General features: G+C 46.0%; 1 protein-coding gene across 4 annotated transcripts; it reads right to left on the bottom strand.

The window, feature by feature from the left end:
* Nucleotides 1–59: 59 nt before the first annotated feature.
* Nucleotides 60–21,785, bottom strand: LOC128334684 (protein PML-like). Of its 4 annotated transcripts, XM_053271671.1 has the most exons (10): nucleotides 21,513–21,598; nucleotides 18,195–18,285; nucleotides 16,656–17,125; nucleotides 15,341–15,921; nucleotides 13,911–13,948; nucleotides 10,093–10,149; nucleotides 9,447–9,693; nucleotides 6,237–6,295; nucleotides 3,293–3,428; nucleotides 60–2,229 (listed from the first exon to the last, which is right to left on the bottom strand). In XM_053271671.1, exons 3-10 carry the CDS (start codon nucleotides 17,120–17,122, stop codon nucleotides 1,499–1,501), a joined length of 2,316 nt encoding a protein of 771 aa, XP_053127646.1. In that variant the 5' UTR covers nucleotides 17,123–17,125; nucleotides 18,195–18,285; nucleotides 21,513–21,598; the 3' UTR covers nucleotides 60–1,498. The 4 variants fall into 4 exon arrangements, with proteins under 4 accessions (XP_053127646.1, XP_053127643.1, XP_053127645.1 ...); XM_053271668.1 differs by lacking the exon at nucleotides 18,195–18,285 and having other exon boundaries at nucleotides 21,513–21,785; XM_053271670.1 differs by lacking the exons at nucleotides 18,195–18,285; nucleotides 21,513–21,598 and adding an exon at nucleotides 21,603–21,785.
* Nucleotides 21,786–27,992: the final 6,207 nt, after the last annotated feature.

Below are 27,992 nucleotides of genomic sequence, written 5' to 3'. Positions count from 1 at the left end.
TCACCCCGCCCCATTTTCCTGAGTTAAAAACCAACTTGGAGAGGCTTGTAAAAAGAAAATAACTAAAAAAAACAGTTTTATTCAATTGCTACAGACTACTTCCGTCTGAGGTTTTCCCATCTTCTAAATACAGCGAAGAATACTTCGTAGGATTACAAAAATAGGTTGTCTTAATGCACGCCTAAATGTTTATAGAGTGGTATCTACTGAAGAAAGACTCAAGCTGATTTGTTCAGGGGTGACGGGCAAAGAACTAGAATCAGAAGGCTGAACCAGTGGACTATCAGTTGAAACACCTGCGGGTGGAGCTGCCATTCTGCCTGATCAATCCTCCCTGAGACCCTGACCCGCCTTCTTTCTCCTGAGATTTCCCATATACCTACCCTTTCCACGTAGGAACATCAAAAATGGCCACCAATGAGAACAGAATGGAGAAGCCCAGCTCAATTTGTGTTGAAGCCTACCCACTTAGCATGTGTTCTAAAATGCAAGGCATTTGCCAAGAGTGAGTAGGTGAAACACCCCCTAGCAGAACCTTACGTCTCATGAATGTATACCAACATGTCTGGACACATCTCCACCTGGACCCAAAATTTATAAGTTACACCAAAGAAGAGAAGCCAAGAACTTTTGGAACTGAAATATAACCATATATAGAAGCCCTTTGGCCTGCTAGCTGTTGTGGAACTGCAACTCCCGTCATCCCCAGTCACAGTGATTAATAGTCAGGGATTATGGGAGTTGTAGTCCAACAGCAGCTGCCATGACCCACAGCTATGCCTGAGCAGTCGATGGGCCATCCCCATCTATGGGCCAGCCATTGTAAGGAAGAAGCTTTTCTCATGAAGATGGTAGGCTCATTGACATGATCATCATTAGAGTAGGCAATCCCATTTGCAGCGTGTCCGTGGGTTAAAACAGGTGTCTAACTAGGGTAGAGGGGGCTCGTGTTCGCCTCCCTCTCCGGTGGCCCATTGCGCACTGGCCACGCCCCTCGTGTGACATCACAGGCAGGGGGCATGTGGCCAACACCTGCAACGGCCAGCATAGGGTCACCCCTCCAGCTCATTTCCCAGCTGGCTTTGTTCCCAGCAGAGTGTTTTCTTCATCTTCTCACTTGCTCAGAGTCAACTGAATATACTCTGTGGACCAAGAAGGCAGACGGAGCTCAGCGGGGAGGCACCCAGGAGCTGGGCAGCTTGGTTCTTTGATCCCGTCTGTCCAATTATAGTTCCTCCGCCTGGGTTAAAACCAAAGTTGGAGGTCTACCTGTGCTCAGGGGCTCAGCAGCAGCTGGGTAGAAGGAGTCCTCTGACGCAGCTCAGCCTGTGACCACAGATGGCACCTCTAACATTGTTTGTGACAGAGGATCCAATATTAGGAGCAAGCACAATTCCTGCATTAGGGCAGGGGCTTCTCCTATCCCCATTATAATCACGTGAACTGCCAGGTGTAGATGGTCTCACCCCCATTCCAAATTTGTCAGACATTTTAGACTTCAGGGTGTGGCTTCAGGTGACGGACACCCAGCTGCTGACGGGAGAGCTTGGAAATAGGTCCGAATCTTACTCAGCTTCAGGATTCTCTTCTCGGTGTTCCTCCGTGTGGAATTCAGGTGCCTGCACAATTTCTTTAGGCCATTTTCTGGGTCCTTTTGGTACGCAGACTGTAGGGTGGAAAGGCTGACATTCTGCAGGGCCAAGGTCTGCAGAGAGGGCCTGGAGAGGAGTTTCATTCTCAGGAGGGGCTGGAGGGAAGCATAACATCGCAGGCTGGAGTAGAAGATCACAGGTTTTTTCTCCACGGCTGGGTTAATCTCCAAGATGTTGCAGAGGTCCTTCACAGTCTTGGCACACTCTGAAGCCTGGGTATCATCCAACGTTCCCCAAAAATATTTTTTGTCTAAATACTTCAGCTTATAGCTGGGGATCTTGGGATGTTTCTCTTTAATAAGAGGCAGGGCATCTAGGAAACCACAAATGGATTCTTCAAAAAATTCCGCCTTGTTGACGGCTTCCAAGGCACTGACCAGGGCTGGGAGGTCCATGGACCAGAGGTCGTAGCCCACTAGAATGGGCTTCCGGAGGAACTGGAGGTGTTGAAGGAAGTTCTCTAGATCAATCGCACAAAGACTATTTTTCTTATCTTCTCTGGGCAAAGACTGCAGCGGTGGAAACATGACGGAGAAGTGTCTTGCTTTGGTTACAGCCACCAGATGGATGACATCTCCTGCAAATGAGAAGACAAGTGAGAAATGGAGTTTTTTTCAGACTGAGTTTGTCCAGATTGATGATAAAGTTCACAAGATCTCATTAAAGTCGGAGAAGTCCCCTACCCTAATTTGGGGGCTGGGCATGCTCCCATTTGTCAATCGGTGTCAGTGAAAACAATGGCTGGAAGCTCATTAATTAATTATTAACTGGAAGGGTTATGCTCGAGGAAGGTGGAAGGGTATGACCCAACCAGGCTGTGAGGAGCGTTACTCCTTATTTAATCCGGCTGCAATCAATGATGAGGCATAGGAGCACGGGTAGCCGCCATATACTGAGTCAGACCATTGGTCCATCTAGCTCAGCATTGTCTACACAGACTGGCAGTGGCTTCTCCAAGGTTGCAGGCAGGCAGGAGTCTCTCTCACCCTATCTTGGAGATGCCTGGGAGGGAACTTGTAACCTTCTGCATGCAAGCATGCAGGTGCTCGTCCCAAAGCGGCCCCATCCCCTAAGGGGAATATTTTCCAGGGCTCACATGTAGTCTCTTATTCAAATGCAAACCAGGGTGGACCCTGCTTAGCAAAGGGGACCATTCATGCTTGCTACCACAAGCAGAAGGGGAGCCTCTGGAGAGAGGTTAGGCTCAGTGAGGAAAAGGAGGACTGGACAGTGGCAGAATGGGTAATCAACCCACCCCACTGCAGCTGAAACCCAATTCAGACATTATGCTATATGAGTGTACAGATGTCTGTAGACTTGGGGGAGTGTTTGTGAGAATAACTGTACCTGGATTCATTTTAAAAGCGAACCTGGATCCAGGCCCTTCAAATACATGGTCCAGATAGGAAGTGTGCTTCTATACCTGTGTCCAGTACAAGTGAATGACTGCATCTGTGAACAGGTCTGTACCTGTGTACCCTGTACACCGTTGTACGAGTGGTGAACATAATGTGTAAATGGGCCTTGAGGCTCTGCCAGCACAACAAGGGGAGAGCAAAAGGAGCTGTATTACTTAGGAGATGGCCCTCAGCCCCATAATAAAAACATTATTATTCTGGAAGGAGCTGTTCTGCTCTTACGTAGAAGTTTCACGTCGAAGAACACCAAGTCCCCTTGCCCTGAGTCTGGCTTCTTGGGTGTGCTGAAGCGATCTCTTGGGACTTCTTCCAGCCCATTCTCTGATCTGTTGTTGGATTCCTCTAGCAAGCTGGAGCCCTGGCAAGAAGATAAGAAGTGCTGTGACACCTTAGCAACCAAGGGCTGTCATTCAATCAACAACCCTCTGGAGATGTGGACAAAGAGAGGACAGAGAGGACAGGACTCACCGAGAAGAAACTTGTGCCACATTAAAAACTAACAAATGTATTGTGGCCACAACGTTCATACATTGGAGCTCACTTTTTCAGATGCATGAAGCATTATCTTCATGTTTGCAAAGATGTATCAGAAAAAAACTGAGCAAAACATGAGGTGTAGAGGCAAATGAAAGGAAATGCAAGTGGCTATGACATTTCTATGCAAATATAACAGAGTTTTAGTATTATGTTTATTTTGGCTTTTGTATTTACTGGTTAGCTCTATTATTAAGTTCTCCTGTGAAGACTGAATGCGGGAGCGATCATGCGACAATGCTTAGAAGATTATTTGCTTTTTCTTCCTATGTGTAAATGCAGTCTATCACAGGGTTTCCTGTGACCATATAAGGATCATTGGGGGGAAACACATTTAAGACAAATCCAGTCTAAAAAATCTTCTGCCAAATTGTGCAACAAGAAATTGACAGCCTGTATAAACTATACCGGGGTTCCCAACCTTGCGATCCTGGATGTTGTTGGATTATAACACTCATCATTTTGCAGACACAACCTAGGTTGGGAACCCCTGAATTATGCAAACAAAGCAAATCTGCATAAACTGTCTTATTTTACATAATTTTACCAGTTTCTGTTAATCTTGGGGAAGAGCAAAGTACTTTCAATAGGGGTGTGCACGGAACTGCTTCAGGTGGTTCAGGTTTGAACCAAACTTGAACTGAACTGCCAGTCCACAGGCGGTTTATTAGAACCAGCTGGCAGTTCAGTTTGTGCTCTAGAACCCGCTCGACCGGGTTCTGCATGCTTGCAAAGGGTAGGCTTGTAGAACCGCTTTGGTTCTGCTCATCCCTAACCTGCAGGAGCGAGATGTCTTAAATTGCCCACCATTTGAGATTTTCACCAGGCACTGTCCATAGACCTGGTTCTGTGCTCAGCATGCACAAGATAAGAATGTAACTGTAAAACATATTACACTGAGGGAAATAAGTATTTGATCCCCTGCTGATTTTGTCTGTTTGCCCTCTGACACAGAAATGACCAGGCTATAATTGGAATGGTAGGTTTATTGTAGCTGTGAGAGACAGAATAACAACAAACAAACCCTCAAAAGCCCAGTGCCCAAAAGTCAGCGATGGATTTGCATTGTAGTGAGGGAAATAATATTCGATCCCTTCACAAAAGATGTCTTAGTACTTGGTGGCAAAACCCTTGTTGGCAATCACAGAGGTCAGACGTTTCTTGTAGTTGGCCACCAGGTTTGCACACAACCCAGGAGGGATGTTGTCCCACGCCTCTTTGCAGATCCTCTCTAAGTCAGAAAGGTTTCGAGGCTGATGTTTGGCAACCCGAACCTTCAGCTCCCTCCACAGATTTTCTATGGGATTAAGGTCTGGAGACTGGCTGGGCCACTCCAGGACCTTCATGTGCTTCTTCCTGAGCCACTCCTTTGTTGCCTTGGCTGTGTGTTTTGGGTCATTGTCATGCTGGAATACCCATCCACGACCCATTCTCAATGCCCTGGCTGAGGGAAGGAGGTGCTCACCCAAGATCTGACGGTACATGGTCCCGTCCATCGTCCCTTCGATGCGGTGAAGGTGTCCTGTCCCCTTAGCAGAAAAACACCCCCAAAGCATAATGTGTCCACCTCCATGTTTGACGGTGGGGATGGTGTTCTTGGGCTCATAGGCAGCATTCCTCCTCCTCCTCCACACACGGCGAGTTGAGTTGATGCCAAAGAGCTCGATTTTGGTCTCATCTGACCACAACACTTTCGCCCAGTTCTCCTCTGGATCATTCAGATGTGCATTGGCAAACTGCAGATGGGCCTGTACATGTGCTGCCTTGAGCAGGGGGACCTTGCGGGCACTGCAAGATTTCAGTCCTTCATGGCATAGTGTGTTACCAATTATTTTCTTGGTGACTATGGTTCCAGCTGCCCTGAGATCATTGACAAGTTCCCCCCGTGTAGTTCTGGGCTGCTTTGTCACTGTTCTCATGATCATTGCAACTCCACGAGGTGAGATCTTGCATGGAGCCCCAGGGAGATTGACAGTTATTTTGTGTTTCTTCCATTTGCGAGTTATCATGCCAGCTGTAGTCACCTTCTCACCAAGCTGCTTGGCAATAGTCTTGTAGCCCAGTCCAGCCTTGTGCAGGTCTACAACCTGTCTCTGACATCCTTCGACAGCTCTTTGGTCTTGGGCATGGTGGTGAGTTTGGAAGCTGAGTGATTGCTTGCTTCTATGGACAGGTGTCTTTTATACAGGTACTGTAACAAGCTGGGATTAGGAGCACTCCCTTACAGAGGGTGTTCCTCATCTCAGCTCGTTACCTGCATATAGTGAAAAGACACCTGGGAGCCTGAAATCTTGCTGGTTGATAGCGGATCGAATACTTATTTCCCTCACTACAATGCAAATCCATCGCTGACTTTTGGGCACTGGGCTTTTGGGGGTTTGTTTGTTGTTATTCTGTCTCTCACAGCTACAATAAACCTACCATTCCAATTATAGCCTGGTCATTTCTGTGTCAGAGGGCAAACTGACAAAAATCAGCAGGGGATCAAATACTTATTTCCTTCACTGTACATTCATTCAAAAGTGCCACAGATGTGATCATAGAGATGGGAGGCACCGTGGGCCAGAGTGTCTCCTCAATATGGGAGAAGCAGCAGCTTTCGGCTCTTGGGCTTTGGTGCCTCTGCACTCACCGCAGATTCATCATTGCTGTCTTCCTCGTCAGAGCAGCTGTCCAAACATGTGGGGTCATCTGTAAGATAAAAGGCAGGACACCACAGCATCAACGTGATGCAAATCCTGGTTTCTAAAATGCTGGAAAATTCTAAGCAATGCTACCTGGCTTTGCCTGAAGAACTGCCATTTGTTAGGGGACTTGGCCTTTCTAAGTGTGCTGAATCAGGCCCAAGGCCCATCTAGTCCAGCATCCTGTTTCACGCAGTGCCCACCAGATGCCTCCAAGAAGATCACAGCAAGCGGTGAGGGCATGCCCTCTCTCCTGCTGTTGTTCCCCGCAACTGGTATTGAGAGGCTTCATGCCTCTGAGGCTGGAGGTGGCCCACAGCCACCAGACTAAGAGCCACTGATAAACCTGTCCTCCATGAATTTCTCTAAGAGCCCTGCCATCAGCACAGCCCGTGGCACTGCAAGACCCTGGGCTGCCCCTGTGTGTAGACCTGTCAGCAACACCCCATGCATTTAATGAAGGGCACTCTAGTCCAGTGTTTCCCAACCTGTGGTCCGTGGACCATTGGTAGTTCACAAGGGTAATGCATGGCTCCGAAGGGAAGATAATGAAATAATGATAATAATATAATAACTGGTAGGCCTACTGTAGGTACATGTGCTGTGACAAGTGCGATATATCACACAGGTGCAACACTTCTGCATGATCCCCACCGCATGTTAATGTCATCAGAGGAGGTCCGTCTCCAGTTACCACCGGTTCGTCTGGTGACAACTCAGAGGTGGGCCTTCTCTGTAGCTGCTCCTCGGCTATGGAATGCACTCTTGGCAGAAATCCATAATTTGAGTTCATTACTGTCTTTCAGGAGAGTGTCATGCCCTCGAGCTCAGACAGCGAGGAGGAAGGGGAAGCTGTCAACTTTCCAGCCGATTCAGGAGTGTCTGAGGGGCAGAGCCCGGCTGTCAGCATTCATGAAACGGCTGTGGTAGATCCAACGAATGATTTAGAGCAGGCACAGCAACCTGAGTCAGCAGAAGGCGTGGGGGACCAATGCGGAGAAGAGCTACCTAATGGAACACCAATGACTCCACCACAGCGCAGAATCACGAGACGTAGGACGCAATTAGAGGCTGTTAGGAGGAGCAAACGCCTCTTGCTGAGGGCTGACAAGCCATGAATTCCTACCAGCTGGGAGCTCTCGGCTTGCCCTATAAATCACAACTCTAACCTCCTACTCATTGCTGAGAATCAACGTTCGTCAAACATTCCTTGCCGACATCGTTCAGCCAAGCCATATCCGATATCAGCAGCTCCGCTTGCTTCGTGGACTTCCCTAGCAGCTGGCCAGACCTTGACAGAGAGCCCTTAAAACCTATCTGTTTGGCCTGGTCTTCCAGGGTTTTTAACTGTTTGAATGTTTAATTGGTTTTTATTCTGTTGTAAACCGCCCTGAGCCATTTTGGAAGGGTGGTATATAAACTGAATGAATGAATGAATGAATGAATGAATGATATGTTTGTGACTGAGCATATTATTAGAAATAGGTGTATTTTAAATATCTCTTCAGAAAGACAGACAGACAGACAAATATATAGGCTTTCTCGCATGGTGGTCTGTAAAAGCTTTCGATTACAATGATGATGTAGTGATCTGGGGAAAGGTTGAGAATCACTGCTCTAGTCATGTACACTGTGAATTCCTGCATCACAATAAACTGGTCCATCTAAGGGGCTCCAAGATTAGTTGGAATTTTGATGCAACCTGTAACTATTTTTCAAGCATACACTGGGGGCCTGTTCAGATGTACTGCAAAAATGTGGGTCCAGTGAACCCACAGTTCCATGTTCCCTCCTCCCCCCACGCACTCCAGTCTGGGTACGGACCGACTGCAGTTGCTCTGACTGCAGTCAGTGAGACTGCACAGAGGCGGACGAGCTGGCTGTGGGGGCTTCCATCTTTCCTAAACCCACACAGCCAACAGGAGCCATAGCAAGGGAGGAGCTTCCTTCCTCAGCTCTGGTTTGGACATACCTCAGGTGCCACAGGAAGACAGTTTACGGCAGCAAAACCAACTTAAAACCACAGGTGACAATTGGAATTAGGGGAAGGGAACTGCGGGTCCATTTTTATTGTTTAACATTAATTGCCCGGGTTCGTATGTTCAAGTTAAGGAACCGGAGGTGAAGGAACTCCGGTTCCGTTGTACTTCTGAATGACACTGGGTTATCCTTTCACCATACTTTGTCTAGACTCTACCACACTTCCCTGGATTGAGCCACAAAGGGTGGAGTCATGTGGGAGTTTGTTCTCGATCTTGGTTGGGCTGGCCAGCAAATAATCCAGAGATACACTTCTTTCAGCCTATCCCTGAATCACAATCAGGGTTCCCTCTAACAGGGATTCCCAGGTGTTGTTGACTACAACTCCCAGAATCCCCAGCTGCAATGGCTTTTTCTTGGGGATTCTGGGAGTTGTAGTCAACAACATCTGAGAATCCCTGTTAGAGGGATCACAATTCACCACTTTCTCACAACACTTCCAAAAAAATCAAGCTGAGCTGGTATAATCTCTTCACCAGGGCTATCTGCAAAATCATCCATTATCATTGGGTTATCTCCAATATTTGTAGTACATGTTTTCTCTAAGGAGCTCAGAGCAGTGTACACAAGGTTTCCAGATGGATTGACCAAACCCTGGTATACTTGGCTTTGGAGATGGAACTATAGCAGCTGCTTTGAGACCACTGGAACATAGGAGACTCCCTTATATCAAGTCAGACCATTGATCCATCTAGCTCAGTATTGCCTACACAGACTGGAAGCAGATTCTCCAAGATTGCAGGCAAGATTCTCTTTCAGCTCTATCTAGGGGATGTTAGGGGAGGGAACTTGGAACCTTCTGCATGAAAGCATGTAGAAGCTCTTCCCAGAGTGTCCTTATCTCCTTAGGGGAATACCTCACAGTGCTCACACATGTAGTCTTCCATTCAAATGCAGTCCAGGGCAAACTCTGCTTAGCAAAGGGGACAATTCATGCCTGCTACCTGAAGACCAGCTCTCCATCCCTTGCATTCACTTGAACATAAAAGACTAACTTAGGCTGACATAGCCTGGCTTTGCCGTAAGCCCCCACCCCCACAAAAGGCGAAAATATCTAAACTGAATTGGTCCTCAGAATTCAAATGAGCCCCCTAGACAATGCCAGTGGTTTCACCTACCTGGTTCTGATGACTCTGAGGAGGGAATGGGATGCCATCGTATATCATATTCAGTGACTTCTCCTAAGCTACTTCCTGATGCAGGCTCAGTACTGGTCCCCGGTTGTTCTAGAGAACTGCAACTCGCCTGGCTGGCTGATTTCTCCCCTTCACTGTCACCGGGTTCAGTTTTGATCACTTTTGGAGGGGTCTGAACAGCTATATCCTCTTGCATTTTTCTCTTTGCCGGCGAGTTGACTGAGTGGTCCTGAGGGAGAAGAATAAGCTCTTGAAGGTTGATTTCCCCTTGAGATGTAAAGCATACATGTGTATGTACACAGACACACCCCAGTGTTCCCTGTAACAGGGATGCCCAGATGTTGTTGAGTACAATCCCCAAAATCCCCAACCAAAGGTTAATGCAGCTGGTGATGATGGGAGTTGTAGTCAACATCTGGGAATCCCTGTTATAGGGACTATTTACACACAAGCACAAGCGCGCGCACACACACACACACACACACACACACACCCCATTGTCCAGGTTCTGTGCCACCAGCTCGGCAAGATGAGGCGAGATCCTGAGGGGCTGGCAATGTCCCGGAACAGGATGACATGGTGTAATGTCATTAGTGGGGAGGGAATTGTGCATACACGCTTACAGTACCTTAGGTATGTGTGTCACACAGTTACCGACTATGTTGCTTATCTTTATTCTAGCAACCTGAAAAACAATGAAAGGATTAATAGAAAAAAAGCGCTGAAGCAGGAACTCCAGCCCTAGAGGGCATCCGTTCTATGAGGCTGAGTGCTGTGTTGCCTCAGATGGCGGGTTATTGGGGCACCAGCACAATGGCAAAGATGCCCTCTTGCCTTTGATTTTGAAAAGAGGAAGAAAGAAGGGAAAGAGGATGCATGCAGTTGACACCCTACCTCCGGTGCACAGGGGTTGCCCCTATCCCATATGAATGCATCCTGTTTGCTTGTCACAATCCTGACTGACATTACAGATAGATAGTGGCAGGTGTGTGGTCTGAGGTCCAGGGATGACAACATGAAACAAAGCTTCCTTGGTCACTGCATGTCAGCTGCAGCACACCCTCTGTAGGAAGTCTCTCTGGATCACTGGCTCTCTGCCTGCTATCATATGGCCCGAGATTGGCTTTTGGGGGGGAAGGTCTTTGGGGACGCTGTAGGGCAAGTGATCAGGCTGACACACATTTAGTTTCTGTGCTGGGTCAGCTTCTGAACAGATTTTGCTGTTCACTTTTTACATGTATTACAGGTGAAACTCGGAAAATTAGAATATCGTGCAAAAGTCCATTAATTTCAGTAATGCAAATTAAAAGGTGAAACTGATATATGGGACAGACGCATTACATGCAAAGCGAGATAAGTCAAGCCTTCATTTGTTATAATTGTGATGATCATGGCATACAGCTCATGAAAACCCCAAATCCACAATCTCAGAAAATTAGAATATTACATGGAACCAAGAAGACAAGGATTGTAGAATAGAACAGTAGCGGACCTCTGAAAGGTATAAGCATGCATATGTATTCAGTACTTGGTTTGGGCCCCTTTTGCAGCAATTACTGCCTAAATGCGGCGTGGCACGGATACTATCAGCCTGTGGCACTGATGAGGTATTATGGAAGACCAGGATGCTTCATTAGCGGCCTTCAGCAATTCTGCATTGTTTGGTCTCATGTCTCTCATCCTTCTCTTGGCAATGCCCCATAGATTCTCTATGGGGTCAGGTCAGGCGAGTTTGCTGGCCAATCAAGCACAGTACACTGTATACTTTTCAGAGGTCCGATATTGTTCTATTCTACAATCCTTGTCTTCTTGGTTCCATGTAATATTCTAATTTTCTGAGATTGTGGATTTGGGGGTTTTCATGAGCTGTACGCCATGATCATCACAATTATAACAAATGAAGGCTTGACTTATCTCGCTTTGCATGTAATGCGTCTGTCTCATATATCAGTTTCACCTTTTAATTTGCATTACTGAAATTAATGGACTTTTGCACAATATTCTAATTTTCCGAGTTTCACCTGTATTATTGTCATAAAAATAAGTGTTGTTAGCCTCCCTGAATATCCAACATGATAGAAAGGTGGGATGCAGGAAGGCAGTTCACATGGCCATCAACTGGATAGGACAAGCGGCCTACCCACATTCGGGAGCTGTGTCTACTCCTGTTTTGTGATCGGGTGTGTGCTACAACCTAGGTAGGAAGAGGACATGATTGGGTGGAAGGAAATGCTGTCAGATCCTGCACCCGCCTCCCACACAAGCGGTTTGTGGCTCACGCACCATCGCAGGATAGGAGTGTGCACAACTCTTGAAGTTGGGTAGGATGCTTAATGACGAAGAAGAATATTTATATACCGCTTTTCAACAAATTTCCCAAAGCGCTTTACATAGATATAAATAAACAGACAAAATGGCCCCCTGTCCCCAAAGGGCTCACAATCTAAAAAGAAACATAAGACAGACACCAGCAATGGCCACTGGAGAGATGCTGTGCTGCGGATGGATAGGGCCAGTTGCTCTCCCCTTGTTCAATCAAGAGAATCACCATTTTTTAAAAGGTGCCTCTTTTTGTTCAGTTAGCAGGGTTAGCTTGATCGTCAGATTCCATGGTCTTGGAACAGGAGGAGAGCTGGTCTTGTGGTAGCAAGCATGACTGGTCCCCTTAGCTAAGCAGGGTCTGCCCTGGTTGCACATGAATCGGAGACTAGAAGTGTGAGCACTGTAAGATATTCCCCTTAGGGAATGGAGCCACTCTGGGAAGAGCAGGAGGTGGCGGCGGGCCGGGGCATCTCCAAGAGAGGGCTGAGAGAGATTCCCACCTGCCACCTTGGAGAAGCCGCTGCCAGTCTGTGAAGACAATACTGAGCTAGATAGACCAATGGTCTGACTCAGTATGTGGCAGCTTCCTATGTTCCTAACTTATTTATTTATTGCACTTATATACTGTCCCGTATAAAATCTCCAGGCAGTTTACAAATTAAAACACAACTCATATACACAACAAATGACAACAGCCATCAATAAAACTTTTAAACATTAGGGTCATTCACATGACCCAAGAGGCTGGGACGGGGTGGGGGTGGGGGCAGGACTCTGCCTGCCTTCCCCATGATTCTTGCTGCTCCCTGGTGCTGAAGCGCGCCCACCTGACTGGTGGTACATGAGCACTCAAGGAGTGGAGAGGGAGAAAAGCAGGCTGGGTCCTCCTGCATTTCGCAATGTACTGTGCAATCAGCTGGAGCACTGGGGGATTTCCCCATCGTTGGGCGCTCCTTCCGGCCAGCTCTTGGGATGCCAGCAGCCCAAGCACCCACAGAACTGGGCTGAGAGGGAGGAGGGCATGTGCACCCCACCCTCATTTTCAGCCCAGGTTTCAATCCCGGGCCACCCGGCTGAGGAGTGCCAAAATTGGGACTGATCCTGGCCTTTCTCACGACCAGCTCTACCTGGGTAGGGCTGTGCTCGCCTGGGGAGAACTGGTTATGAGAACGACCTCATTATCAACTCAAAGCCTGATCAAATAGGTGTGTTTTCAAAAGTTGTTCCACAGCGCCAGGGCAACCCTAGATAAGGCCTGGCTTGGGGTCGCTTCCAAATGAGCCGGCAGTACCCATTTCCACCCCCAGCACAGCACCCCTCCGGTGACTGTTGCTGGTGTCTAATCTGATGTTTCTTTTTAGATTGTGAGCCCTTTAGATTGTGAGGGATCCATCTTATTTATTTATTATTTCTCTGTGTAAACTTCCCTGAGCCATTTTTGGAAGGGCGGTATAGAAATCGAATAACTAAAATAAAATAAAATAAAAAATAAATAAATAAAGTTCCCCTGATGATCTTAATAGATGGTGGGGTTCATGAAGAAAGCGGTGTGTGTGTGTATATATATATATATATATATATATAGAGAGAGAGAGAGAGAGAGAGAGAGAGAGAGAGAGAGAGAGAGAGAGAGAGAGATTTATTATATATAAAAATTATAGTCTGCACATGTTGGATGGTCATCTAGGAAGAGCACCAGGCCATCTATCCCAGCACAGCATCGCTACCCCTTCCCAGGCAAATCAACATGGGAAGGATATTGCACTGTCATAAGTGAGCAGATGTGCCTGTGTTCATATTTCAGATGATGGCAGACTTGCTGCAGCTGCTACAAGTTGCTAGGATGCATATGTCTTGAACCAGGGCCTCCAACAGCCAATCTCCAGTGCCTTAATTCTGCATCACCAGGGCAACTCAGAGGGAAAGTGAGTTGGCTGGACTGAGATTTGTTTCTCTACAGCGCCACCCTTAGCAGTGGCAGGGAGGGGAACTGAAGCCACTCAGCCCAAGGTGAAGCCAACCAGCCAATGAAGTTCATTCACAAGGTCTTGGGGGGGGTTGTCTCTGTACACAGACAAAGGTTCTCCAATTGAAGATAACAGGTATATACGAACCAGCTCTTACATGGTTAGATGTTTCTTCCAATCTATCTGGCACAGCCTCTAAAAAGAGTGAAAAACAGAGAAATAGAAAATGGGCCACAGGAGCCTATAGGTTTGTTCCCATTTAGAATTTGTATGCAGTGACTGCTTCAGTCTCACAATTATTAGTAGAATAGAAAATTATTAATAGAATTATTAATAGAATAGAAAACCTCAATATTTGTGGGGGTTCCATTCCCTGCTGCAACTGTGGATATGGAAATCACAAATATTGAGTCATTGGGGATATAGGATGGTAAGGGGTTAAGTTCCTGGTAGTTGGGAGAATAATACAAAATCAGCCAAATTTCAGGGGGAAATGTCGGAGGAAGCTGCATATAGTGCTTCACTGGTCCCCTTGAGTTGAGCTGTGTGCCCGAATGGCTGAAAATTTGCTAAAAGTCACAGGGTTTTAGATTTTTTTTTAATGCAGCCATTTTGAGGTTCCTGAACACAAAATGGCAGCCAGAAATGACCTCCAAGGTAATTTATGACCCTCCCAAAACCACTGAATATGTGGAATTAATCCCTTATTTTCCTATTCCCCCCCCCCGCCTAAACCGAGGTTGGATGTTAATTACTCAACCACGGATACGCGACTCCGTGGATGTAGAATCTGCAGATACTGAGGTTCTCCTGTAATGCCCACACCATATATGGCTTTGCATCTCTCCAAAAAGCTAAAAAGTATACAATTTTTAGGAAATGTTCTTCATTATTGAACTTTTTTGTTCCATAAAACTCACTAACAGTGGTTCTCCAAGATCTAGCAGGTGCTCTGGAAGGTGTGAGGTCTAACACCCAACTAACAGTTAGTGTCTAACAGTTCTAGCAGGAGTTAGGGCCCAGTCACACCTGGAGCCAGGCCCCAAGTAGATCTCTCCCAGGTAGATGACTGAACGGTCTGTTCTGACTAGAGGTGGGTCTCCAAGATCTAGTTCCGGGAATTCTTGCCCAGATCCTTCAACTGGAGATGCCAAGGGCTGAACATGGGACTTTCTTCATACAAAGAAGATGCTCTTCCACTGCGCTATGGTCCCTCCCTGTCTAACTCATTCCATCCAATTTGTCCTGTACCAGGTGTGTAGCTAGGTGAGGGCGGGCTCCCCAGTGTGCACCAATCACACCCCCTGCATGAGATGACCAGCACCCAGAAGTGTCCCCTCTGGAGCTCATTTCCCAGCTGTCTTCATTAATCAGCTGGCTGTTCTCTTTGTTCTCTCCCTGACCGAGGGAGACAAAACATCCGACAACGGAACCGGCTGGGAATGAGGCCAGCCAGAGCTCAGAGGGAGGGGCGAGGCAGGCAGCTCCCAGGAGCTGGGTGGCTCGTGTTCTTTGGACCCACCCTCCCATCACAGCTCCACCCCTGTCCTGCACCAATCAGTGTAAACGCGTCTCTGAGAGTCTCACCCTTATCTTTCGTCACTCTCTCGAACAAAGCCTGGAGTTGCGTTTTGACCTCAGCAAAATTCTGGATCTGGATCTGGAAATTGATGGCGGGCAGCTGTTTCTTTTGGAGCTCCTTCAGGGACTCCTTGATGAAGAGGTGCATGTCCATCACCTCCTGGTCGGAGGCATAGAGACGCATCTTCTCCACCATCCGCTCGCTGGAGGCCATCCTCTGGAGCACCCCTTCCAGGTGCTGCAGCTTCTCCTCTACATTTTGGACTTGCTGGCGGTGCTGATCTTCCACTTCGGCCAGCAGCTTCTTCCCCTTCTCCTGCACCACCCGCACCATCTCCTCAACCTTCTGCTGGATCTGCTTGGCAGTTTCGTTCTTCACCTCCTCCATGCTTTCCACCAGCTGTTGGAGGCTGCCACGGGTTTCCTCGTAGCTGCTCTTCTTCTCCTTCAACTCCGTGTTCATACTCTGAAGCTCATTCTTTCTGCGTTGGATCTCACTTTGGATATCAGAGTGCTGACCACCGTGTTTGCCATCCAGCAGGGCACAGACGCAACACATGCTCTTCCTGCAATCTGGGCAGTAGATACTGGGAATCAAATGCAGTTAAGAATCATTATGCTGCTGGCTGGATCATCTCTCATATGAACGTAAAAAATGTCCTGCTTGATCAGGCCAAAGGTCCACCTGGTTGGCCACTGTGTGAGGCAGGATGCTAGACATAAAAACATAATAACAACCCTGCTGGATCAGACCCAAGGCCTATTGACTCCAACTTCCTATTTCCCACAGTGCCCCACCAGATGCCTCTGAGAAGCCCACAGGCAAGAAATGAAGGCATGCCCTCTCTCCGGCTGTTACTCCCTGCAGTTGATCAGGGGCTACTAGTCTAATGGCTATAGGCCACCTTCAGCCTCAGAGGCAAGGGTGCCTCTAAATTAGGGATGTGGACATCCCGGGGGTCAGTGAGCAAAAACTTAAAGAGGAGGAAAGTAGGTCTAATCATCATGGAAATGGCAATTGAGCACTTGTGGATGCCATCTTGAGTGGTCAGAATGGTGGAGTGCGCACAGCCATGAAACTCCCCAGAGGGGCATTTAATCCTGGCAGTGGCACAATGGAGTAGCCATGGAAGAGCAGGGAAGACCTGCTTTCCTCCACTTAAAAGTGCTCCCTTCCCTCCCACCAAAACGGTTCGGCAGGAGAAGCTCGAAGTGTTTCAGCACCTCAAAAGAGAGGTGCTGAAATGCTTTGTGCACATCCCTACTCTAAATACCAATTGCAGGGGAGCAACAGCAGTAGAGAGGGCCTTAGATTACCTACCTTAGAATTTGGTTACTGTGGCTCCCGTTGGAGCAGAACATGATGCTGAGCTTCCTGATCCCTGCAAGGCATTCATTAAGAGACTCAGCCCTGAGATCCTTGAGTGCTTTAGCTTCATGGCTCTCCCTCTTCAGGCATCTCTGGTGGAATTCAAAACACGAGCTGCAAAGGAACCGTTCACAGTCAGAACACCAAAAGCTCGCCTCCTTCTTACAGTTGTCACACATCAGGTCTTGGCCACTGGTGATCCTCTGGTAGATGCTTAGCTTGGCCTGAAGATTTGCAAAGAGCCAGTTGTCCTGGGTGGGGGTCTCTGCATTTTGGGAGTGTGGGGTCTCACATATGGGGCAGGAACTCGTTGACTCGAGGCATTTGGCACAGAGGTTGTGGAGGCAGGCGATGAGCTTGGGGAACTTGACTTCCTTCTGGCATCCCTCGCACAAGAGGAACTGGAATTCTTTATCCATCTCCTGGAGGGAAACAGAAAATGGGCCAAATCACAATCCTGAACTTCTGACCCTAGCTGAATACAGACCCCCCAAACCTAGCAAAGGGTCAGTGTGGGCAGGGATGATTCTAGAACAACTAGTTTGGGGGAGCAAAAGGGTGGCAAATAATTTAAGATGGGATCAAGGATTTCGCTATAAATTGAGGTCATTCACATAATCAAAAGCTGGGTTCTACCTGGGTTTGGGAGCTGTTTGTGCTCCCAGTTTTTGGTTGTTTAGAAGCAAAGTAAGAGGAAAACCTGGGTAGAGGTGATTGTGTGGAAGCAAGGTAGGAGATCTGGGAAGTTTTTCCTTCTCCCTTGCTTCCACACAATACCCAGGTTTTCCTCCTATCTGGCTTCCACACAACCAAAAATTGGGAGCATGCACAGCTGGGTAGAACACAGTTTTTGATTGGGTGAATGACCTCATGGTCTCACCAAGCACAGTTCCTGGCCAGACAGGAAGCAAAGAGGTTTGCTTGGCTCCTGGGAGGCTGGAGGAGTCTCCTACCTACCTGGCTTCCACCCTGCAAGTCATGTATCATCACCCTACACCCACACCCACACCATGACACACACAGTATTTTTAACCCATTCTTGAGAGCACAAACAGCAACTGAACTCATAAGAATGTAAGAATATAAAACAAGTATACAATATTATGCAAATTTGCATTAGCAGAAACATTCAACATGCAACTTCGCATATTCCCATCCCACATATTTCTTTCTCCACCCTCCACTCTGTCTCTCATGCCCGGCTCAGGTCACACTCATGCTTGAGCACACCGGCAGCACAGCAACCACACCACCCGGGACAGACTAAAGCGGATTTGGGGTCCCCCAGGAAGTGTGGAGGCCCTGGACTTCGGCCCGGAAGTCTAGGGGGAATAATATCTTTGCTGCAAAGATATGACAACAATGCTGCCTATTTTTTTTTTTTTTAAACAGAATGAACAAACAATGGCAAGAGAAAAAGGAAGGGGTGGAGGAACTCTTCTGTTTTGCTCTGAATGTCTCCAAACATTTCCCACATACAGATCTACTCACCCAGCCTTCTCATACGATACTGACAGGTCCTGCCAGAAATTGCTTCCGTTTTGGTTCCTTATTCAACCTATAAGGATGCTGCCCATACCACCTGATTACTTCAAAAATTAACCAACTGGGATTCCAAAGCTGAGAACTACTCTGGGCAGAGGAGGGTTCATAACACAGGCACTAGCCAGTTAGCACAATGCACACGATCTGTGAGTCTCATGGCTGATTCCTAGTAAGTTTCATGGCTGAGTGAATACACCATCACACTGTTCCCAAGATCTCGGCCATAATCCAGTGTTATGGACAGTGTTTAATTTTTGGTGGGTGTTTGATCCAGAATGGACAGGGGCCCCTGTAAAGGTAAAGTGTGCCGTCAAGTCAATTTTGACTCCTGGTGACCACAGAGCCCTGTGGTTGTCTTTGGTAGAATACTGGAGGGGTTTACCATTGCCATCTCCTGCACAGTATGAGATGACGCCTTTCAGCATCTTCCTATATCACTGCTGCCCGATATAGTACCAGCAGGGATTCGAAGCGACAACCTTCTGCTTGTTAGTCAAGCACTTCCTTGCTGTGCCACTTGAATTAATCAATCTCGTACACACACAAAACCCCCCAAATCTTTGGTGTGGAAGTTGACCAGATGCTGTATTAAAATTTATAAATAGTTCCCAAGTTAGAGCAAATAATTCATCTAAATTGTTCTTTAGAAAAGCTGTAATCTTAGCCATAGAGGCATATTCCCATAACTTTAATAGCCATTCATCCAAGGTTGGGACTGCTTGTAATCTCCAATTAGCCGCATAAAGAATCCTGGCTGCAGTAATCATGTATAAAGACAACTCTGTATATTTAGTAGATATATAAGGCATAGTCATATTTAACAGAAATAGTTCAGGTAAGTAAGGAAAGTTTATCTTTAAAATTTCTTGCATCTTAACGTGGATTTTCTTCCAGAATTGTTGTGCTTTACTGAAAGTCCACCACATATGACAGAACGTCCCCACACGGGTCTTACATTTCCAAAAAACTCCAGAGTAATTACTGTCCATCTTTGCAGTCTTCGTGGGAGTAATGTACCAATCAAGATACATTTTGTACTAATTTTCCTTTAAGTTACTGTTTGTGGAAATTTAATATTGACTTTCCACTGATATTCCCATAGTTCCATGTCAATTGTCCCGTTTAAATTTAGCATCCACACTTTATCATGCAGTCTTTTATTTGCTCTCAATTCATGTCTCCTAAGTGGTGCATCGGGGAAATGCTTGACTAACAGGTAGAAGGTTGCCGGTTCGAATCCCCACTGGTACTATATCGGACAGCAGCAATATAGGAAGATGCTGAGAGGCATCATCTCATACTGCGTGGGAGGAGGCAATGGTAAACCCCTCCTGTATTCTACCAAAAGAAAACCACAGGGCTTTGTGGGCACCAGGAGTAAAATCGACTTGACAGCACACTTTACCTTTAATGTTTCTTAGAGAGCACCTTCTTCTGCATGATCCCCACTGCATGTTAAGGTCATCTGAGGAGGTCCCTCTCCAGTTACCATCGGTTCATCTGGTGGTGACTCAGAGGTGGGCCTTCTCTGTAGTTGCTTCTGGAGTATAGAATGCACTCCTGGCAAAAATCCGTAATTTGAGTTCGTTATTGTCTTTCAGGAGAACCCTTAAAAGTGCCGGTTCGAATCCTTGCTGGAAACACCTATATCTATATTTATTGAGATCTGGCAGCAGCAATATAGGAAGATGCTGAAAGGCATCATCTCATACTGCACGGGAGGAGGCAATGGTAAACCCCTCCTGTATTCTACTAAAGACAACCACAGGCCTCTGTGGGCGCCAGGAGTCAAAACCGACTTGACAGCACACTTTACCTTTACCTTACTACAAATAGAACCTTGGAGTATCTTAAGGGGCTAAATAGTCCACAGACCAGGCCTTCTCTGTGGCTGCCCCAGGGCTTTGGAATATGCTCCTTGCTGAAACAAGAGCATCTCCTTCCCTGTTTGTTTTTGGGAGGACCCTGAAGATGTACCCGTTTCCCCAGGCTTTCAACAGAAATTTAAATTTAAAAATTTTAAAAATTTATTGAGATGTTTATCTGTTTTATGGATTTTAACTGTTTCATGTTGTTTTTATATTATGTTTGAACTGGTACACTGCCTGGAAATTTCTATATCAGGCGGAGTAGAAATTCAATCAATCAGTCAGTCAGTCAATCATCATCTTCAAGCAGGAGCTCCCAACTTTCTCAGATGTTCTTGGGCTACAACTCCCACCATCCCCCTTTGGGGTCCCATAAATCCAAATGGTTCTGGACTATTTATTATTTATTTATTAATTACATTTATATACTGCCCCCTGCTAAATAAAGAGAATCACCACATTCAAAGGTGCCTCTTTGCTCAGTTAGGAAGGAATAAGGTTTGGGCGGTATAACCATTTGTCAAACAAATAAACAGATTAAATAAACACACAGATAGATAATTCGAAAAGGGGGGAGGGCAAGCTGAGCAGGCCTGCCTTCGAGGGAACACTGCCTGACTGAGAAACATGCAAAAATCGGAGAAGAGAGCTGGTCTGGTGGTAACAAGCATGACTGGTCCCCAGAGCTAAGCAAGGTCTGCCCTGGTTGCATACGAATGGGAGACTTTATGTGTGAGCACTGCAAGATATTCCCCTCAGGGGATGGAGCCGCTCTGGGAAGAGCAGAAGGTTTCAAGTTCCCTCCCTGGCAGCATCTCCAAGATAGGACAAGATTTTTTTTTTAATAGGACAAGACTTTTTAAATGCTCTCCAAGATAGGGCTGAGAGAGGCCTGCCACCTTGGAGAAGTCACTGCCAGTCTGTGATGACAATACTGAGCTTGATAGACCAATGGCCTGACTCAGTATATGGCAGCTTCCTATGTTTCCTAAATATTCACGGCATGCAAGATAATCACAGGGACCGTTTGCTAGGACAGCCAATGTGGACCACACGACTTTCGGAGGTGTGCTGGGCTGATCTGAAGCTGACCTTTGCAGGGCAAGTTTGCAGCCATTTCCGATTTCACAGCAGGACGCAGCAAACGCCACCAACAACTTATCTGAACTTTCAAAACAAATATTGTGACTTAGCTCTCCTCTCGCTGTGGGTGGTCCTTCCTCCTTTCCCCCTCCCTCCCGGCCCTCTCCTGCTTGCAGGCATCATGACCTGGCTATGGATCTGCTCCCTAGGATCCCCTCGGCTGCTTCTGCAAGGCTCGCCTAAAAGCGGCCCATCGCCTGGCGCTGCCCGGAGTCCTCCCCGGAGCAGCAGCAGCTCGAGGGTCGGGTCTCACCTGCTGGCCTGAGGCTGATTCCGCGGCAGCAGCCACGCCGGCTGCGGAGATCTCCTGGGACATGGTTGCTGGCGCCCGCGAGCCGCTCACCTGGGCGAGAAAACCGTCCCAGCGACAACGTGCGGCCACGCGCCCCGCGCCCCCTGGCTGGCTGGCTAGTTTCATTTCCGCGAAAGGGAGTGAAAACGAAACTACCGAGCCAGAGTTGTCCTCCTCTGCTTGGGTGTGTGTTCCACCCCCCTAAAGTTCTTTGCTGGGACTTCTCGCTCTTGCCCTGCTGTTTTCCCTTGCTCGGTTTGCGTGGGCTTCCTTTCCCTTCCGGCCAGAGAAAGGGCGACGCCGACAAGTTCAGGGTTCATTCTAAGCCTTCCCTTCCCATCACGGCACTAGGCGCTACTTTGCGCCCTAGGCAAGGCTAAGTACTTGCACCCCCCAAAAAAGAATTTCAGCTTCGAATGAAAATGAAAAGCGCAAAACTTGAAACTGCTAAATCTATGTTAAATTGCGAGAATAGGTAATACATCATTTTTGGATTCTCTTCCTCAAATAGAAAATAAAATATTTTGGCACACAAACAATCGATTCTCAAACAATTCCCATTCACAAACAATTCTCATTTTGAACTATGAAGGCCCTGGGTAGAGTGCATACCTGCGCCGAGGGCAACACCACCCTCAACACATCAAAATCACACTTTGTGAGCCTTTTCTTTGCAAATTTTGTCACCAATTCAATCAGATCATCAAGTGCTGATGCCTGTTCATGTTCAACTGATATAGTTGCCAAGCCGAACTCGTCTCTTTTGCAACATTATTATTATTATTATTATTATTAATAATAATTCGATTTCTATACCGCCCTTCCAAAAATGGCTCAGGGCGGTTTACAAAGAGATATAAAACAAATAAGATGGCTCCCTGTCCCCAAAGGGCTCACATTCTAAAAAGAAACATAAGACACACACCAGCAACAGTCACTGGAAGTACTGTGCTGGGGGTGGAGAGGGCCAGTTACTCTCCCCCTGCTAAATAAAGAGAATCACCATGGTAAAAGGTGCCTCTTTGCCCAGTTAGCAGGGGATCTTTGTTGAGCAAATGTACGTTTTTATAAATTTGAGCTTTGAGAAACTACATTCACCACTTGCCACTGATACTGGAGGTGTGAGAAGGAGCCTTAGAGCAACGGAAACATTAGGCACATTATCCAGGAGTTTTTGTTGTAGTATAAAGAGAAGTACTCCCTGTGGCAGCATAGACTTTGGAAGTCTTCAAGCTATTGCTATAAGTTCACAACATAGATCTTCAGCATCAATATCTTTGTTTCTATTGTACATCAATGATTTTTCCAAATTCTTGCAGGCCTTAAGTACATCTCCAGTAGATTTTTTTTCTTTATAATTTATAAATTAAATTTAGCAGTATTGTTAGTGTTGAAAACAATTAACTGGTCCCCCCCCCTCATATTTCTACTCATTATTCTGGTTTCTCACACTCTTAACACATTGACACTCTACACTCTGTACCCCTCTGAGGTCTGTGCCCTAAGTGGCTGCCTAGTTGACTTAATGGTATCACCAGCCCTGACTATAAGCTGGTAGAGACCAGACATCCCCCAATCTGTGAGCATCTCCTCAACTTTTTCTAGTTGCTAACGAAAAATAAAAAGACAACATAAAGGGGAAATTGTTTGTCTGCTTGTTTGTAGTTCAGTTCTATACTGCCTTTCATAAGCATACCCTACGGTGATTTACAAACATAAGAATACAATTGATTGATTGATTAAGTGCCGTCAAGTTGGTGTCGACTCTTAGCAACCACACATAGATAGATTCTCTCCAGGATGATCTGTCTTCAACTTGGCCTTGAAGGTCTCTCAGTGGTGCATTCATTGCTGTCATAATCAAGTCCATCCACCTTGCTGCTGGTCGTCCTCCTCTTCTCTTTCCTTCAACTTTCCCCAGCATTATGGACTTCTCAAAGGAGCTGGGTCTTCGCATTATGTGTCCGAAGTAGGTTAGTTTGAGCCTGGTCATTGGTGCCTCGATTGAAAATTCTGGATCAGAGGCGTAGCAAGCTTGGAATGGGCCCAGAGACAAGATGTTAAGATGGGCCCCTGGCTGCCTTCCTCTCCTTCTCCGGGACCCATGTCTCTGCTGCAGAAGAACATTAAGGACACATGTAATATAATGCAGCAGATTAACAGGCAACCCAAACTGTCATCTGAATCCACTCCAAGATATATGGACCAAATGATGGGGTGTGTGTGTGTGTGTGTTCTCAAACCCAACAAAACAATTTGCAAAATATGGGAAAGGCAACTTGTAGAAATTACACGCTGCATTTTAAGTATATCATTTTTTCGCCGTAGAAGTTTTCCATGGTAAAATAACATGTCTTAAAGAGCAGTGCATATTAATTTCACATTTTTATTTATTATTTATTAATTCAATTTTTATACCGCCCTTCCAAAATGGCTCAGGGTGGCTTACAATTAAAACATCCAAACAATCCTGCAAACCAGTGCTTGGATGTGGTTCTTTCAGAGTTTTTCTAATCTTGGGTTGTCACCAAGTGACTCAGTATGAAAGCCTTGACCCTTATTTCAAAACACAACCACACCACCTGAGACTTTGTACTGATATACTTTGTACTGATATACTCCCAGTCAGTGTCGACTGACTGGGAAGTCAAGCATCTTTCCCCTGCTGCACACATATACACATACACAACATGGCACACGTGGGTTCTTGAGGGCACAAACAGCTACTGAACTCACAAGAATGTAATACTACAAAACAAGTATATTCGTGCAAATATGCATTAGCAGAAACATTTCAACACACAACTTAACATGTTCCTATATCCTGCCTAATTCTTTATCCAATCCCCTTTCTGTCACTAAAGGATCCAATATTTAAACAACTGAATTTCCAAGAATATAAAGACAGGGAAAAACAAGGTAATGGGTTTTTTTGAGGAAGGATGGGGCAGACCTTGGAATTTTTGGTTTTTAAAAAAATGCAATTACAGTAATCCCTCAACCTACGAACTACTCGACTTACGTTGTTTTCGAGTTACGAGCGACAAAAAAGACCGGAAGTAGTTGCCGGTTTAGATTCAGCTTACTCGACCTACGAATTTTTAGATGCGGCTTCCTCGAATTACGAATGTTTTCAGACTTCCGTGGTGCGCTCCTCGACTTACGAAAATTTCGACCTCCGAACGTGCGTTCGGAATGGATTATTTACGTAAGTCGAGGGACCACTGTACTGTATATAATTGATAGCTATACATATGTGCTGCAAGCACATCTCAGAGAGAGAGCTAGAGAGCCTAGAACTGTGGGGTATTGCTTGCTTGACAAATTGAAACCTTCCACACCACAAAATGGCAGTTATCTATAAATATGCTCCTCACTTGTGGCTGACAAACATACCTAAGCGCAGAACAAAGACTTCAGTGCAAGTTTGTTTGTTTGTTTGTTTGTTTGTTTATTCAATTTCTATACTGCCCTTCCAAAAATGGCTCAGGGCAGTTCACACAAAGAAATGACAAATAAATAAGATAAACAAAATGGAACCCTATCCCCGAAGGGCTCACAATCTAAAAAGAACATAAGACAGACACCAGCAACAGTCACTGGATTTACTGTGCTGGGAGTGGAGAGGGCCAGTGACTCTCCCCCCTGCTAAATAAAGAGAATCGCCACATTAAATGGTGCCTCTTTGCCAAGTTAGCAGGGGTAACTAGTTTAATCATCCAGGTACTAGCAGAGATACAGAGGGCAGGAGGAGCTCCCCGCATCAGGTGGTGTAGTGGTTAGAGTGCTGGACTAGGACCGGGGAGACCCAAGTTCAAATCCCCATTCAGCCATGATGCTTGTCGGGTGACTCTGATCCAGCCACCTCTCTCTCAGCCTAACCTACTTCACAGGGTTGTTGTGAGGAGAAACCTAAGTACGTAGTACACTGCTCTGGGCTCCTTGGAGGAAGAGCGGGATATAAAATGCAAATAAATAAATAAATAAGAATTTCTCCCCTTCATTGTCACTGGGTTCAGTTTTGATTACGTTTGGAGGGGTCTGAACAGCTATATCCTCCTGCATTTTTCTCTTTGCTGGCGAGTTGACTGAGTGGTCCTGAGGGAGAAGAACAAGCTCTTGAAGGCTGATTTTCCCTTGAGAAGTAAAGCATACATGTGTATGTGTACACACATACGCATGCGCGCGCACACACACACACACACACACGTGTTCCCTGAAACAAGGATGCCCAGATATTGTTGACCACAACTGCCATCATCCTCAACCAAATGGCATGGTAGCTGGGGATGATGGGAGTTGTAGTCAACAATATAGCTCAGAATGGTGATACATATGCTGGTAACCTCCAGGCTGGACTACTGCGATGTGCTCTATCTGGGACTGCCTTTGTAAGTAGTTGGGAACAGTTGGTCCAGAATGCGGCTGCCAGGTTGGTCTCTAAGTAATCTCGGAGGGACTCTATTACTCCTGTATTGAAAGAACTACACTGGCTGATGATGAGTTTCCGGGCAAAATACAAGGAGGTGCTGGTTATATCCTGTAAAGCCCTAAACAGCTTAAACCCAGGGTATTTAAGAGAACGTCTTCTTCACCATGAGCCCCATTGCCTATTAAGATCGTCTGCAGAGGTTCGTCTATGTGAAGAACAGGACCTGAGGCTGAACAGGAGGAAAGCCGGAGTTGCTGAAAACTGAAGTGATTGAAAAGGACTCGAAGTGGCCCTAGCCAACGCCAGCTCAGCATCCCTCCAGTGGCTGTTGTTGGTGTCTACCTCTATATTTCTTTTCAGATTGTGAGCCCTTTGGGGACAGGGTGCCTTATTTATTTATTTATTTATTTATTTATTTGTGAACCGCTTTGGAATTTTGGATGAGGAATGGTATATACATATTTGTCGTTGTTGTAGTAAGTGCTGGTTATTACCTTTACAGCTCTGAATAACTTGGGTCTGGGCTACCTTAGAGAGCGCCAGGGGTGTAACTATAATAGGGCAAGGGGAGACAGTTGTCTGGGGGCCCACTGCCTGCCCCTCCCGAGACAAGTCACATGACTGACTCCCCTAGCCGCCTGCACTCGCTTCGGGCTTCCTTCAGTTGTATTCATCCTCCGAAATGGATGTGAGTGTTAAGACCTGGAGCTACCAGAAGAGCATGTCTTTCTCTACTACCACTAAATGGCTTGCATCGTCCACAATTTACAAAACTTTTTATATAATTTAGTTATATAAATTATATTTTATATATTTGGAATATAATTTAGTTATAAAAAAGTTATTTTATATAATAACTTTTACAACACTTTTAAAATTATTTAGGATGATGTTCTATTGTCAGCTTTTTATTCTCAGCTTTTTAAAATTTGTTTTTAAATTGTTCTGATTATTTAATTGTTGTTTTATGATGTTTTTAATTGTTAATCATTGTTCTATGTTTTATAATTTTTGTTTAATTATTAATTGATTTTAATGGTGTTTTAATGTAAACCTCCCTGAGCCTTTTGGAAGGGCGGTAGAAAAGTTTTAATAATAAATAAATAAATAACAATAAATATTGTGGCATATAGGTTGATAAAGATATATAGATATAGATATAGATATAGATACGGATTTTTACTATGCTTTTTGTTACCACTATTCAGTCTCATTTAAGATCTATTTACTTCATGAACTGAGCTTAAGTGAGGGGGGGGGCATTTTAAAATCCTGTCTGTGGGCCCACTCCAACCTTGCTACGCCCCTGGAGAGCGCCTTCTTCCCTTTGATCCCTATCACTCGTTGAGGTCAGCTAGAGAGGTCCGTCTCCAGTTGCCACTGGTACATTTGGTGTGGTGGCGACTGGGAACCGGGCCTTTTCTGTAGCTGCTCCTGGCTGATGGAATGCACTCCCGGCAGATATCCACAGTTTAGGCTCACAGTCGGCCTTTAAGAGAGCCTTATGAAACTTACTTGTTTGGCCTGGCCTTCCAAGGTTTGTAAATTGTTTCCTTAAAGTATTTTAATTGGTTTTAAATGGTTTTTGAAATGGTTTTTGAAATGGTTTTATATTGTTTTTAGAACAGTGTTTTAAATGGTGTGTGTTCTTAGGTCTTTTTAGATTTGTTGTACACTGCCCAGAGGCTTTGGATGGGACGGTTTATAAATGTAATAAATAAACAAACAAATAAATAATAAACCTTGCATGAGTCCTCTGCAACACGTAAGAGTGCCAAGGCAAATCTCACCCACTGCATGTCCCCAGCATCTGGGATTCAGTCTGTGGACCTGGAGGTCCTCTCTAGCCACTGAGGAGCCCCTCCTCCTTGGTGAATGTGTCCAACCCCCCTTTGAACTCATCCAAGTGAGTGGTCATCACTACATCTAGAGGCAGTGAGTTCCACAGGTTTATTGGCTTTCTCTTTGTGTATTCTGAACAGAAACAGTCTCAATGCCAATTGGAACAT

This window comes from Hemicordylus capensis, chromosome 10 (genome assembly GCF_027244095.1).
Source record: "Hemicordylus capensis ecotype Gifberg chromosome 10, rHemCap1.1.pri, whole genome shotgun sequence".
Classification (NCBI taxonomy): domain Eukaryota; kingdom Metazoa; phylum Chordata; class Lepidosauria; order Squamata; family Cordylidae; genus Hemicordylus; species Hemicordylus capensis.
This window is presented reverse-complemented; position numbering and strand designations above follow the sequence as displayed.

What these genes read in the sequence shown, in the direction of transcription:
- LOC128334684 (XM_053271668.1), bottom strand. Translation starts at nt 21,677, where the DNA reads ATGAAACTAGCCAGCCAGCCAGGGGGCGCGGGGCGCGTGGCCGCACGT. An exon ending in GAGAGTGACGAAAGATAAGG is followed by an intron (nt 13,949 to 15,340) that starts GTGAGACTCTCA and finishes CACTCTTTTTAG; the next exon opens with AGGCTGTGCCAGATAGATTG. An exon ending in CTTCGACGTGAAACTTCTAC is followed by an intron (nt 2,230 to 3,292) that starts GTAAGAGCAGAA and finishes TCTCATTTGCAG; the next exon opens with GAGATGTCATCCATCTGGTG.